Source organism: Microtus oregoni, unplaced genomic scaffold (genome assembly GCF_018167655.1).
Source record: "Microtus oregoni isolate MIOR12 unplaced genomic scaffold, Mior012 000008F_ref0000371, whole genome shotgun sequence".
Taxonomy (NCBI): Eukaryota; Metazoa; Chordata; class Mammalia; order Rodentia; family Cricetidae; genus Microtus; species Microtus oregoni.
This window is the reverse complement of record NW_024543067.1, coordinates 14978246-14994239: the sequence shown is the minus strand read 5'-3', so window position 1 is coordinate 14994239 and position 15994 is coordinate 14978246. Positions and strand designations below refer to the sequence as shown.

General features: G+C 44.8%; 1 protein-coding gene across 3 annotated transcripts in view; it reads right to left on the bottom strand.

Annotated features, from left to right (window-relative positions):
- The window catches only part of Chd7 (chromodomain helicase DNA binding protein 7), a 177109-nt gene that overhangs the window by 42923 nt on the left and 118192 nt on the right, over positions 1–15994 (bottom strand). For all 3 annotated transcript variants that reach the window (XM_041656745.1, XM_041656743.1, XM_041656744.1), the window contains exons 5-8: positions 14878–15015; positions 13825–13890; positions 8894–8949; positions 1788–1902 (exon numbers count right to left, since the gene is read on the bottom strand). In XM_041656745.1, coding sequence (XP_041512679.1) covers positions 1788–1902; positions 8894–8949; positions 13825–13890; positions 14878–15015 — 375 coding nt within the window. The remainder of the gene's footprint in view (positions 1–1787; positions 1903–8893; positions 8950–13824; positions 13891–14877; positions 15016–15994) is intronic.

The following is a 15994-nucleotide window of genomic DNA, read 5'->3' as shown; positions in this document are numbered from 1 at the left end:
TACATCCCTTCCCGCTGGGGGAGCAGTCTGGCATCATGTGTATGGTGGACTTCCTGGCCTGAATAGATTGTACATGCAGCAGAGTCAGGAAACACAAGTGTCAGCATAGAACGCAAGTGCAGCTATAGCCAGAGATCCTACAGGAACAGAGTCGAGGGATGTGCAAAGCCATGATCAGCGATGGTCTGCGTGTGTGTAGAAGGGAGGGCTGTGTGAAGCCGTGATCACCGATGGGTCTGCATGTGTGTAGATGAAGGATGGACAGAATCGTATCCTTTCCTGCTAACTCTCATTCAGGATAGAACTGAAATCTCTAGTTGCCATTTCACCAGGAAGACAACGCGTCTCATCCTGGGTTCCTGGCTGTGAGCGACTTACACAGACAAATTCAGACAAATGGGGTGGACATTAGGGCCAGGCACAATAACCTGAAGGGTGTATAACTACAGGAACCAGAATCCAAATGAATAATAAAACAGACCATGACTTAAGGATGGGAAAGAGATCCCACTGTGTCTTCCCCTTTGCCCTCCTATGGAGCCTCAGATAAGATCAACAGGACATATGGTCCCTCCTCTCTAGGGATGCTGCTCACCCAGTGCCTGGAAATTTTAACTTTGCTTTCATTAAAAAGGACACAAGAAATAGAAACCCACAGCTCTGTGTTTGACAGAACCGTCCTAATAATCTCCAAGGGGAGAGAACAGAGTCACACCCAGTACCTGAGCCTCTCGGTGTTGAGCACTCGTTGCTACTGAGGCAGCAGAGCAGGAGGGTGAGGCCAGAGGGCAGAGCAAGGCACCTCAGACTCCCTGCCTGCTAGCAGGTGTCCTGGAGCCAGGTTCCAGGAAAGCATACTCAGTCCCTGGGGCTCCTGTGAGGATCCTGGCATCCCAATACTAGGGCTCTTCTTTCTGACCTCCCTTATCCCCACAAAGGAGTAAACATGAAGGCAGCTGTCCAGCAGCCAGCATTTTACAATCTTCATGTTCTTAGCAGTTTATAGCCAGTTAAGTCTTAGTGATTTACATTTTGCTTTTGGCCCCTGTCAGTGCGGGGGGGGGGGGTGTTGAACTCAGAGTCTCACACAGGCAAGCAAGTGCTCTACTACTACATGCCTGGCCCTGGGTTACTCTTTCAGGAGAGCAGCTAAGGAATCATCAAGTCATCGTTTTCAAAGTTAGAGAGTTGTTGTTTTTACAAATCTTCTTGTCTTATATAAGTGAAGGAAACTTAGTGGTCTCAAGTCCAGGATGCTCCATCCTTTAAAACCTCACTGACCGTGACAGGAGCCGGTCCTCTCCTCGTGCAGATCAGCGATCTCTGTCTATTTGTAACTGAGAGCCAGGGTAGGAGACACTGCCTCCCCTCCATGCAACGGCACACAGCATCTGCTCAGTGCCCTCTGCGAGAGGCGCAGGCTTCAACGGTAGCCATCTGCCACACTTACCCGGACACCCTCCAGACCTACTAAGTTCTGATCTACTCTCGGCAGACTGCTGCCTGCTCACTTTGTTCACTTCCCAGCTTGTGCTCACTGTACAGTATTAGCCACACCATCACTGCTATTCCCACATCTCCTGAGAACCAGAATTTTCTAGATGAAGCCAACGGGAAGAATGAGAAATTTCCTGTTTACAAATTTTAGCAATACCAGTTACCAATACGTAGGTAACAGCACCAAATGAGGAACGCCATTCTTTGTTTATAGCTTACTGACCGAACATTCAAACTTTTGAGTATTTTAATAAAGAAAACATTTCAAAGATTGATCAGGTTGTTCATACCTCTGAAAGGAATTTGTTCTGGCCCTGTTTTGACTTAAATCGTTTTATCTTTTGCTGAATTCTCTTATCTTTCTCCAGATCTTCCACAGATGCCCACTGACAATGAAGATAAGAGCTGAAAGAATCAAACAGCATCCTTGAAACATAAGCAGTGCGTTTGTCTTATTTTCTTAAGAGTCATCAAAAAAGATCGTTCACAAAACCCCCACTTAATTAATTATTACTGATAGCACCAAGCAACATTCTATATAGCCACCAATGTTGGAAAACAAGAGAAAATTGACAATGCAATTGTACTTAAAAGCTGCTATCTGTCAAACCTTGTGCTTTACCCACTACTTATAAATTTTTTTAGTTAAAGTCAATCAATAAAACAAACAAACAGAAAAGAACCTGAGAGCAAGGTGATGCCCTAAGTTAACAGATTATACACCAGTATCAAATAATTAGCACTACTCGGTGGCCTTAATTACGAAATGTTTTGAGTCTTTTATCTTTGAGAAATCAAAGGTTCTTATCAAGTCAGTTGCTTTGGGGATGAATAAGGGGCCAGTACGTCCCTCGTTCACCCAAGGCCTAAATACAGGGCCTGATGATTGGCTGTCAGGAGCCAGAGTGTAGCTTGGCTCGGGCTTGTGCCCCTCTGACAGATAGAGCTCCTCCTCATCCCTGTGTTACTAGTGTGTGTTCTTCTAGAAGCTCAACACCATGTCCGTCAGGATTGATTTTTCATTCAAACACACTCACCGGCGAATGGCTACCTCTTACCAGTCAGCGCCCATTTTCCAGACTCTCTTGCATGAGCACAGCTCTGTCTTTTCTTAACCTGAACATATTCTAGACACTCCCTCTCCTTCCATAGAATCAAAGGACAATTGATACATTGTTTTATTTGATATTTTCATATGATTTTGTACCTTCCTATCAGTGTCCCTAACAGTTCCTATCATCTTGTTTTTCTTCCCATCTATGACATTAAAAAGCTGGTGCTAAGCATGGAGGCCCATGCCTAAAATCCATGGCCCCTGGGAGGCAGAAGGGAGAGGAGAGCATGTTCAAGGGTAGCGGAGGGACTTAGTGAAACCCTGTCTTTAAAAAACTAAGGGCCAGGGATGTAGCCGTGCCCCAAGCATGTGCAAGACCCTGGGGTCCATCCCCAGAATTATTAAGGGAGGAAGAGGGGAAGATACTTGGATTTGCAACTCTTCTAGCATCCAGATACTGCTACACAGAAATGAAACGGCAATTGCAGAATCTTCAAAATATTTTATATTGATATTATGTCCTAACATGTCTTTTCAGATTAAATACTAAAGTTGGGTGAAAGAGGAAAATAGTTTAAACAGAAGTGTCTTACATAGATGCAAATTCATCTAAGGCCCATACTCATACTCACATACACACACACACAGAAAGAGAAAATAGACCAACTGTGCAAACATCAAAATCTTAATAATTACCATGAGTAGTAAACCAACAAATACTGTGTTTTATGCTTTCAACTTGTGCAATTTTCTAGCAAATACTAAGCAAAACAACTGTAATCAAAAAACCAGCAAACAGCCTACTGTCTTCTAGCTAACTGACAGAAAAAGACACACGGCGGTTACAATTCTTGCCTTGAGAAAGGAACAAACATGTATGGAACCACCAGGTCAGCCCCAAGCTGGACACAAGCACTCGGACAGGTGGATCTGGCCCTGCACTGCCACCTGTGATCTGAAATTCTCAGTCAGGGACTCCACCTTCTAAACCTTGACACTGAAAACTCACTATGGAGGACTAATCAGGAAAAGAAGAAGAAAAGAAACAGAGTCGAAGGCTGGCTACTGTCTCTTAGTGAATCAAGGCAACCACGCAGAATGCTTTCTGACAGACGTTAGCATGGAAAACACGAGACAATGTTCATGGAGTCAACTGTATGAAGACTAATAAATAATCTGAAAGAAGGCTTGAAAGAACATGTCTTATGGACACTGAAAAAAATCATTTCAAGACATAATCTTTCTTTACAAAATGAGTTAAATAATATTTATAGCTAACGTTGACAAAGATGGTACAAAGGGAAAATCAATATCTCTATTTCTACGTGTTAGTGAAGGGTTCTGGGGAAAATACTAGCAAACATTCCCATGCTACTTTAAGAAAACAGCAAGCAGATGAGCCAAAGAGAGGGCTCAGCCATCAAGAGACTCTTGCCACCAAATCTGATGACCTGAGTTCAATCCTCGGAACCCATAGGGTGGAAGGAAAGAACTAACTCCTTCCTGCAAGCTGTCACCAGACAGACTGATACACAAAAGTGACAGTTCCCCACACCCCCAGGTGGGGAAAAGAGGAAGAAAAAACAAGAAGTAAGATTTCCTCCAGTAATATAAAGTTTGTTTAGTGTTAGGAAATGTATTTTAAAATAAACAATATTAATATACACATAAGAAAAAAAAGTCACACAATTATCCCAACTGGTGCCGAACATTGCAAATTCAACACTTACACTGGCTGTCTTAAAATCCAGGAAACTAGGAATTGATTGGTAGTTCATTAACGTAAGTAAATATGTAGGCTTTAACATAAAGTCAGGTCTTATCAGACGAGAAGTAACAAAGACTTTTCCAAAAAGATCAGGAACAAGGAAGGCAGGGATAGCCACGATTATGCAATAGTGTATCTATCAGAAGTACACGTCAATGCCATTAAATAAGCTATCTCTATTTGCAGACTATGTGATTATGCACAAGCGTGTGCTTGCGCGCGCGCGCGCGCGCACACACACACACACACACAGCAACCCTCTAATGAATCAGTTAGAAAACTACTTCAAAGAATAAAGCAAATCAATAACGCAGAAGAAAACAAAATTTACATGTGGAAGTTAATAGGCAGACGTCATTCACAAAAACAGCCAACTTCTTCCATAACAGCAACAAAGACAAAGGGTTTGGCAGTAAATTAACACAAAATATACAAATGTGTCCTAAGGGAACCCAAACATTACAGTGATCCGGCTGAAAGGACTCTGGGCTTCTATACTGTGCAAAGTCAACAGCCCACGTTACAAATTTATATATTGTAATATCGATGTTAACATGCGATCTCAGAGATGAGCAAGAAGGAAAAGGTTATAATTTAATTAAATGATGTGTTTGTCTATCAAGTTAAGAAGGGGGTCTATTGTGTGGGGTTGGGGTTTTTTATTGTTACTGTTTTGTTGTTGCTGTTTGTCAACTTCACACAAGTTATCTGGGAAGAAGAACCTCATTTGAGAAAAGGCCTCCATCAGCCTGCCTGTTAGCAAGACTGTAGCGATTCTTTTCATCAGTGACTGATGTGGCAGGGCCCAGCCTACTGCAGGTTGGGGGTTCCCGGTGGTATAAAAGCAGGCTGAGAAAACTATGAGGAGCAAGCCGTTAAATATCCCCTCTGTGGCTTCTGTTGAGCTCCCTGCTCGATTTGAGTTTCTGTGCTGATGTCCCTCATGTTTTTATCACAGCGAGAGAAACCTTAACTAAGACATTAAGTCTTAGAAGTCTGGACTCATAAAAACCACATAAACGCCAGGTGGGAATTGGGGCTGCTTATAATTTCAGAGCTCAAAAAGTAAAGCCTTGTCTGATACGAGTAACCAGAAAAGCTGATGGGTGAGTTCTGGGTTCAGCTGAGACCCTGACTCAGTGAACATGGTAAGCCAAGATTGAAGAAGACTCCCAGTGCTTCCCCACCTATGTATAGTAGACACGTATACTCATACACATACATGTGCTTACATGCAAACACACGTATACACATACAGCAGAGAAAATAGAAGAGAGTATAGATAGACACAAAATACAAATAAACATGCTAGCACACAATAGTTACCTCTCAAATTACCATGGAAAAGACAGACTTAACTACAGAGCTAGAATCATCCAGCTCATGAACTATCTAACGTTTGGATTAACGACAGATCATGTAAGGCAGATCGTGGTCCCATAGTTTTGCAAAGGACCTAGAAAATTCCCACTGCCTGGTGGTGTCCACACTGCAATGACTCAGGACCAGAAGTCACCCAGGTGACAGTGGAAACTTACTCCACTGCCGGCTGCAGCACACACAGCAGCAGCACACACAATTGCGTACAGTACTAACACTGCTGTCAACAACCACAGTCCTGGATAAGCATTTAGTATACAATCCTCGTGAGTCTATTCACAAGCCATGCTACAGCAGCAGCAGCCCTAGACAGCTCATCTCGACCCGGCCTTCTGATTCCTTCCAAAGTATCATACCAATTGGCTGGCATTGACCTTCTAAGTCTGACTAGGGACATGCTATGACATCCACACGACACTGCTGTAAAGAACGGACACCACACATCAGGCCTTTGAGGAGGAGAGGCGTGAGCACAGCAGAAGAAAGTGTGGGCTAATTCTACCTGCACACAGGACGGAAGGACTTTCTAGTAAGACTTGAAGCCAGATACGTCTAGCTATGGAACTTTTACATTCATTGGGGAAAGAGTCAGGTGGTACACACATGGAAGTCAGAGAAGACTGTCTGGTTTGATTTTTCCTTGTCAACCTTGTGAGATCTGAGGCTCAAACTCAAGTTGTCAGGTCTGTCCATGAGTCCTGAGCCATCTCACCAGCCCCAAGCTTTAAAATTTATACTGTAATTAATAAGCACAGGAAGCTAAGGCACAACCTGAAACTGGTAAATCCATGGTCTATGAAGTAAAGAATGCAATGATGGGGACCTAGGAACGTAAGGAAATTCTGAGTAAAGTATTTAACCTCTACTCTATTCAACTAAGTACAAAACATGCAAACAAAGAAACAAAGAGGCTTCTGACTCACACAATTCTCGGCCAGTCATCCTTAATTCATTTCCTGTATATTTTAAGGCTGGCCAGAAAAAAAAAAAAAAAAAGTAAAGACAGACAGTAAGATCCAAGATTTTAGGGTTGAAGAGGGGGATTGCTAACACAGAAAGGAGAAAGGGCAGAGGCTACTCTGTGGCACGGGGGCCGGTGCTGGAACTGTCAACCGAAGGAACTGTTTTGTTGTTAGGTAGGCAGGTGAGTGCACAGGCACAGGCAAATACATATGTATGATAAACAGGTACATGTGCCTGCAGATCATGTGCATGTATGCGTTTGAGGTGTGTCCACAATCCTAGCAACGTCTCCAGACAGCGGCTTCCCGGCAGCAGTGAGCATGCTCACAGCCTATGTTCGGCTCCTGCACACTCTCTCATCCAATGAAAAGCCCAGAACTTGTGAGGAGAAGGCTGATTGCACAACTGCTACTTGCTGAGACAGGATGACCCGGGAACACGCTCTGCCATCAGAGCTCAGAGACAGGGAAGGGGAAAGAGGAGCCAACTGGAAGGGACTTCCACTAGCTCCATCTGGGCTGATGAGAGCAAAATAAACACTACTACTTGGGCGAAGAACTCGAATCTCTCCGAATGAGCCCGCAGGTTCGCATGGCTGTACATTAGCCAGGGCAGAGGAGAAAGGCCATCCTTAAGTTAAAAACTCAAACACCCCACCTGGAAGGAACCATGGGTTGACTTAGCAAGCAACACCATATTTTTATTTATTTATTTATTTTAAATATTTATTTATTTATTATGTATACAGCTAGTCAGAAGAGGGCACAAGACCTCATTACAGATGGCTGCGAGCCACCATGTGGTTGCTGGGAACTGAACTCAGGACCTTTGGAAGAGCAGGCAATGCTCTTAAGCACTGAGCCATCTCTCCAGCCCCAAGCAACACCATATTTAACAAACTCAAAGCATTTCAGATGTACAGTCGTCACAAAAAAAAAAAAATGCTTCCTACTGCTTCTACAATTTTTCGATGAATCTGAGTTTGCATTAAAACGAACTAAGAAAAACGTCTATAGGAAGTTTAACTTCCCTGATGTCTCCAAAGCATCTCACAGAAAACTATCTCTCAGGACTCCTCATGCTGTGGTAAGTGTCTGAAAGTTCTCTTCCCTCTTGGCAGCAGCACCTGGTACAGAGCCTGCGCTCTTCTCTTCCCACAGGGGAGTGGATGGCGACACTTGGGTCCCATTGCCACTCTGTCTCTGATGCCTGTCTGGTGGTGCAATTACATGTCAATCAACCTTGGCCCTCTGTTTGGTACATCCAAGGGAATTCCCCCTCCAGCTTATTTAGGTTACCTCCCCTTCGCCTATTGTTCTTGCCTTAAGGATTACCCCGCAGGAAACCACATCAGGTGAGCAGTCTGAGCCTATGGGAACTCACCGTGAGGACACACGATGACAACAGCTAACATTTACTGAACATTTTGTACTGCCAAACTTCATTTCTCTGGTTCCCATGATAAAACTGAGAGACACCTCAGTTTTATTACTTATTTACTTATTACTTTATTACTTATTTACTTATTACTTAAGAAATCATTTTGCTTACAGCCTTTTCAGAAGAGTGACCTTGCGTTTTACACAATGCCAGCCAACAAGGGACAAAAGGAGGAAAACATGGCACCCAATCCCCTCTTTAAAAATCCAGGACCGATTCCCATAGGCTTCCGGGTCTGTCTTCAGAAGGACAAAGCAGAGAGTACACATGACCTCAAAGTGACCAATGAGAATCTCTGTCCTCAGCTGCTTGTCTGGGTAAAAGGGGCTCAGATGACAGAAAGCAGGCTGGCTGGCCACGGTGAGCACACAGATACCACAGCATGGTCCGGGCGGCTGTGTTTTTCCATTCAGATAAGAAAAAAAAAATTAAGCCCACTAAACAAATATGGCAACTAACCCTCATGAAGCCGTGGCTCGGTGCACTAAAGCCCGAGTGGTACCCTGTGGGTCTGTGGGTCTCTGAGGGACTATAGAATTCTTGACTAGTATCACCATCAGGTGTTTCCATCTACAAAGAGCTTCTTGGTTGTATACGGAAGTTCATCAACCTTGACACGGTAAATGTTTTCCAGAGAAACATCTAGGAAGCCACCCAAAACAACACAGCAGGAAACAGCCTTCAGGGGTGCCACAGAAACCTTGTCGACAGTCCCATGCTCATGATTTTTAGGAAGCTCTGTAGTCTAAGCAGAACCCCTCCCCGCTGCAAAGAAGCCACGATTTACTTACAAGTTTTTGTACTTTACGTAAAACTCTTCAACTTCCACCTCCTCGCCAGATTCTTTCTGCAACAAGAGAAAATTGAGGTACACACTTAAAACTGTACACTGGAGTGTTTCAAAGGCAGCGACGCACGCCCCCACACGGGGACACGATGCCTGAGAAGGCCTTCCTCGGGAGATGGGCACATGGGGAGCCTCGGCCGCCCATGCCTTGGAGACTGATGCACTCGGGCACATGCACGCTGCTCCACTCGACGTGCCTGTGATTCTACGGTATGAATCATTTTAACTCCTCCCTAACCACATGCAGCTTCATTCACAGCAACCTGACCCCAAACCTGGCCGCCTGCCAAACCCACAGTGTTAAGTAGACGCCAAGTGTACCATTTTCTCAGGCAGCAGCCAATTAGCAACTGCTCTCCTGAATGCCATATGTATTATTTTTGGCTGCCTCATGGCAACTTTACATTGTGGGTTTTGTAATGTTTTAAAATATTTAAAAGACATTTATTTCTCCATATAGTTAATAACTCTAAACAAGAAACCATATAAAAGTAAACCTTGTTCTTACGGTGTAATCCAGTGCATCACTGTTCATGGTTTGAGTTGTACTCCGTGGAACAATTAAAATCTCTCAGACAAGATGTCTCACGCACACAGCAGCCAAATAAAATTAACACTTCCAGTCCCATTGAGGTGGGTTACAACTGTGATGCATGTTCTCCAAGTCAAGAGTTTCAGTGGGCAGACGCCTCCAGGGGGTATACCAGACAATGTCAACGTTATGACTTAGACATCTCTCTTTCCCTCCATGCTTTTAGGTTTAGACTGCTACACAATTCAGAATATGTCACTTTCTTACAAGTGCGTGCACAGAGAAAGCAGAGATGTAAGCCATAAATGTTTTTATCCATGTTTCAGCAAGTTCTTCTACGCTGCTGCAGGAGCCCCCAAGCCGGCCTGCCTGCCTGCAGGCCCACACACGGGTGCCATGTGGCCTCATGGACTGGTGAAGAAAATGAAGATGAGAAGAAACGTGGGATAAAACAGAAGAGCAGGCGTGGAGGATGACGAGCATCTTACAAAGGCACTAGGGCTGGTCTCCATCTACGATGCTCTAACCACGATTAAAGACTATCATCTAGCTAGAATTCCTTACAAAGGCACTAGGGTTGGTCTCCATCTTCAATGCTCTAACCACAATTAAAGACTATCATCTAGCTAGAATTCCTTCACAACGTTTATCAGTTTCAATTAAACCTACATTTTAAACTACTTCTTACCAATGAGAAGCCTAAACATTCTGGTGTGTGGTCAACACCTATCAACATCTGATTTTACCCTATCATGCCTATGAAAGATCCAAACTACAGAGTAGCTTTTTAAATCAACATATTCAGCTTTTATTCATCCAAAATGAAAAGAAATGACTGTCCACACCTCAAGATGCAGTACTGTCTATGCAACCCCATGCAGCTCCCCAGAAGGCATTAGTAGTCGCCACAGATGCGTGTGAGGACGGAGCAGTCATTGCAGTGGCTCTCAGCCTTCCTAATGCTGTGCCCCTTTCAGACAGGTCCTCGGGCTGACACTGCATTTAATTTTATAAGCTACTTTTTTATCATTTGGTTTGATTCAGGGAAATTAAGACAAACACCTTGGAATTATATAGTAACTTCTTATGGAGAAAACATGCCATGTAAGTAAGTTTAAAAAATAAAAGAATTTTAGGGACTAGAATAGAGTTCAATCAGAATTTGCTCCTATACCTCTCCCCTTATGAGCCAAAAGGACTTGAATTATTTTCTGCAGAAGGATGGCACACACAAATGCTGTGACAAAATGTGGAAAAGTCAAGATCTATGTGATCTAAAGATCTATTCATGTATTCAAACTTACCTCAAGGTTCATGTCTCGGGTATACTAACTGTGTTTAACACAATATATAAATGCCCAGCCGCACCCTTTAACAGGGTGTGCTACACCGAGCGGCGAGCTTACAGAACTCCATCATAATGGATCTCCAGCCTTGCGAGGCTGCAGGATGGAGGAGGCTGACTTTGGAACCCACTGAGTCCCTACGATGCTAGCACCCTCAGGGCAGGCCTGAGGTGTTCACAGGGTGTCTCCACAGAATTACCAGACAGCTATGCACAGTGACACACACACAGAGGGAGAGAGTGTGCTCTTCTCACAGCCAATCCTTACACTATTCAAAGTAATAGGAAACAGACCAGCAAGCACAGTTAGAATCCGGGGGGGGGGGGGGGGGGGGGGGGAATCTCAAATATCCTTCTGCTTCCACGCGCAACACTGTCCCCCAGTGTTTTTATAAGTGATAACTTAAAGTAACCTATGCCGAGAGCATTAGCAGTTTAAAGTATCTCTGAACGGGTCTTTATGATCCTTAGGAGACAGCAACAGAGGAACAGCTGCAGACAGTCTCTGCCCTGTCCCTGACTTCAGCTAGTCCCTGTCTTCCTGAGAACTCCTCCCAGGAGTTTTCTCCATTCTCAGATTCCCCAAGTCAATAATCAGTCATTCTCAACCTGTGGGTCACAACCCTTTGAGTGTGTGTGTGTGTGTGTGTGTGTGTGTGATAACCCTTTCACAGCAGCCGCATATCAGACATAATGCACGTTAGATGTTTACACTACAACTCATCACAAGCAGCGAAATTCCAGCTATGAAGTACAGTGAAAGTAATTTTACGGTTGGGGGTCCCCACAACACGAGGACCTGTCCTAACTCAGGACCACTGCAGTGACTGCTCCGTCCTCACACGCATCTGAAGTGACTTCTAATGCCTTCCCTGGAGCTGCATGGAGGCTGTAAGGTATGTATGTATGGTAAGTTCATAGAAGGTGGTACTGTCTCTTCCTAACCCACGGATGCCTGTCCGTAAAGGTGAGCAGAGAGAAAAAAATAGGTGCTCTGAAGTAGGCAAAACAGAAAAGCCATGCCCTACACCAGGTATAAAGCTATGAAGATCAGAGCTGACTGTGGTCTGTACCTCCAAACCTGCAGAGCATGCCTGCTGAAGAACCAGCGATGCAACAGAAGTTAGTGTCCCCATCCCAACAACATGCTGCCTACTCAAGCTGCCATCCCACAACATGCTGTCTACTCAAACAAGCTGCCTCTGTTCACTGACGAAGACCACTCTTTGAAGCATGCCAACTGTTTAAATTTTAGCATAGATCTCTAACCCCCAAACAAACAATTCTAGAATCACCAGGAAAAAGGGCAGCCTTTCAAAGGAGTTCAGTGGTACTCGTGCCTGCTTCAACAGGAGGCAAATCTGGCTTAGTTTTATCATTTAATCTACCAGGGCAAGAGGCTGCGAACCCAAACTCACTAACAGCCTCCTACCCAGCCTACTTTTATACTCAGTTTGAAAATATCTTGTCTTTGTGGTCCCTGAGCGCTTTTATATGAACATGAGGTATATAAACTGATAAAATACACACCCCGAGTCACCTAAGAAAAAAAGCAAACTATAGTGGGAGGCACAGACAAGTCCACTGTTGGCACAATGGCTATTTTAATAGCCTCTTCCCTCCACACACACCAGGTGACAGAGTTTCTCTGTGTGGCCCTGGCTGTCCTGGAACTCACTCTGTAGCAAGGCAGGCCTCAACCTCACAGAGATTCTTCTGCTTCTGCCTCCCGAGTGCTGGGATTAAAGGGTGTGCGCCACCACGCCTGGCTAACCTCTTATTTTTCAGAAAAAAAATAAGATTTATTTTCATTTACGTGTCTATGTGTGTGCACATGACTACGGGTGCCCACTGGGGCAGGAAGAGGGCACTGAATCTCACCTGGAGTTAAAGTCACACGTGACTGTGATGCACTCAACAACGGTGCTGGGAACTGAACTTGGGTCCTCTGGAGGAGCAGGAAGCATGCTTAACTGCGGGCTTACCTCTCCAGCCCCCAGTAATGACTGTAACAGACATACTTCCGGAAGTGCCTATGGGCTCTGGGACTGTTGCTACTGGTGGTGGCTCTGTCTACTAGGCTTGTTTTATTTTCTGCCATCGGATAGTTGATAAGCTTTGGGATATTATTAAAATCAATGTTAAGTCCCAAAGTTCTGCCACTCCACCTCCTGGCCATATACTTTACTAAAAGAAGCCACATTTGTTGTACATATCAAACAATGAAATGTGCACTTTCGTTCAACTTAGAGAAAAACGCAGAGAACTATGTTGGCGTGACTGACTGACGTATACACACAGTACCTACTTTCTAAAGACACAAGCTCAGCGTCTCCCAAACTGGGTGACGTCCCACTGGTTAGACGTCTCCATTCTAACTTCCCTCGGCACCAGTTCACCTGCTGCCCACTGGCAGGTGCCTCTGCTGACCAGCATCCACTTTGCAGTGGACATAAAGAGAGATTGAATATATTAGTTAGATATGCAAAATGTCATCGGAGGTCTGGTAAAACATCCTTGCCCCAATAATAAACAGACCTTGATAGGGGCGTTTCCAAGGGAGCTCCCAGAGCACGGTCTTTTCGCCAGTGCTTTTTATGGAAAAGGCAGTCTGTAATTATGGAAGTCTTAAAACATTTCTTTGGAGTATTTGGGTTTCTCGCCTTCTCCAAATAGTGTTATAAAGGTTAATACATCTTAATTTCATTGCTTAATGGAGTTCTGATTTCATTCCAGGTCAATTACCCAGCCCCCAACTTGTATTGGTGCTTGTGTATCAGATGGGATCTGAGCTATCACCAGAAGTTTCGATTTACAATACTGTAATCGCCGAGCCTTTCTTTTTCTGAGAAATGGTCACATGTAGAAAAGGCTGCCCTTGAACTCCTGATCCTCTGGCACCTGCCGCTGTAACCAGCTCCGCGGTGGAACCTTACAGGGGCAGCAGACAACCTGGAAGGTCCCACCCCATGGGTTTCCACCTTTGTACGGTGCTCACCTGCTTCTTCACTGAACGACAGCTCATGATCTTCTCTACCACTGGGCCTTCTGCATCAACAGATTCCTGCAAGAGAGACAGCGGCATCAGTCAGTCCAAACGGAAAACCTCTGACCTGGGCTACAAAAGCCAGCAGGAAATCTCCCTCTCTCCCCGCCCAGGCCTCCACACCCTTTAAATCACTTGGTCCAAAGCCACGAGTGGGGAAAACTTACTAAAAACAAGAAAGCCCAAATGCACAGAGAGGCGAAAGGAAGAGCTATGTTTATAACTTCCTGATTGTGTGGTTAATTATAGAGACTCGCACGGGTCCCTCAAGCCACAGGGCACTCTCTCTGGCTGCCAAGAAAAAGTAACCAGTGGGTGAGAGTGACTCTTCTGCATCCATACTCCTGGGGTAAACAGTCCCATCGCTCTGTTCCCGGAGGCAGCCCTTCTCTGTGGTGTCAAACACTGTCCACGAATTTAACAGAGGACAAACTGCCAGCTAAGTACAAAGCTGCATTCAACAGACCTTGCAACTGGCTACCAGTTTGTTAACTAAAGCACAGTAATAGCAAAAGGAATGAATAAATAAAATCTTTACAATAATCAATTCTACGTTCTTCCCGTGTTTCGTACAAACTGTTTTATCCATCATTTACATTGCACAGAGAAGAAAGTGTACCCTGCTGGGTACTCCAAGGCAGTAATTTCATAAAGCGGTTCTGACGGTGCCGAGCAGCAGGAGGTGAGCTTCAGCGGTTTATTATAGTTCGTTTACAGCACTGAGCTCCCAGAGGTAAATCCAGGGCCCGAGATTCTAGCTGAAATTCTTCCTCGGCAGAGACCATTAATTCTCCAAAATTGTGTCAAATTGCATATCATAGCCTTGCATAAAAACGAATTTGAGTGAGCAGGGATTTTTAAGACACTACTGAACGAGGACTTTCCCCTGACACATCAGCCCACACGAGCAGACTCTCCCGCCACGCGATGCCCACTCCTGCCACGGCGCTGACTGCTCAGACGCCAGGTAGAGAGTTTCCAGTCCACCCACGCCCGGCTGCCGACCTGCTGCTCCGACTGGGAGGTGTTGGATGGAGAGTCTCCCCCAGCAGCATCTGCATCATCTGCCTCCTCATCAGAAATCTTGAATTCCAAGTCTTCAGTGTATCGCTTCCGCTTCACCTGCCTGCTGGACCGCCTCTTCTGGAAGGGAACCCCAACAGAGCGAGTTTAAAAAGCGACCTCTGGTACACAGTGGGGATACCTTTATTGTTGGTGTTGTTTTATTTCAACCTTAAAGAAAAGCTGGTGACTTTAATCCTGAAAGCCAGGAGACAAGATCACTGTGGCAACCACAGCAATGAACCAGAGACAAAGTGCCTGGGACCATGTCACTCCGCTGCTCCCAGCAACAGCCCCTTCAATAAGAACACATGGGAAACAGCAAATTGTGTTCCTCACCTGGCCAATCTCCATTGCGAGCAGTGGCCACACTGAGGTGGGTAGTGGATCTACGGGAGTCCGGGACACTCTGCTCTTTTTCTCTATGACTGAAATCTATAGGCTAAAAAGGTCTACACAAATATTGGATTATTGTTATTTCCCAAGGCCCTCCAATACATTTTAATTTTGGACTGAAAAGAAAGAGTCAGGGCTGGGGCAGAAATGGACACTGAATGCACAATTTATAACGAGTGGCTAAGAGAAGTACGGTTTTATTTGCTTGTTTGTTTTGAGACAGATTCTAACTATGTAGCCACAGATGGCCTGGAATTCATGATCAGATCAAGCTGGGCTCCAACTCACAGAGATCCGCCTATCTCTGTCCCTCAAATGCTGGGATTAAAAGTGTGTGCCACCATGCCTGGTAGTTCTAGTTTTAATACAACTTTTTACCATGCTCCTTAAAATTTAGAGGACTGGCCCGGCGGTGGTGGCGCACGCCTTTAATCCCAGCACTGGGAGGCAGAGGCAGGCGGATCTCTGTAAGTTCAAGGCCAGCCTAGCCTGGTCTACAGAGCTAGTTCCAGGACAGGGTCCAAAGTTATAGAGAAACCCTGTCTCAAAAAACCATAAAAGAAAAGAAAAAAGGAAAAAATTTAGAAGATTAGTAATAGCTAGCTAGCATCAGTATGACTGATAGCAAAACGCACACTTTCACTCTCGTGGTCAAAACACAACC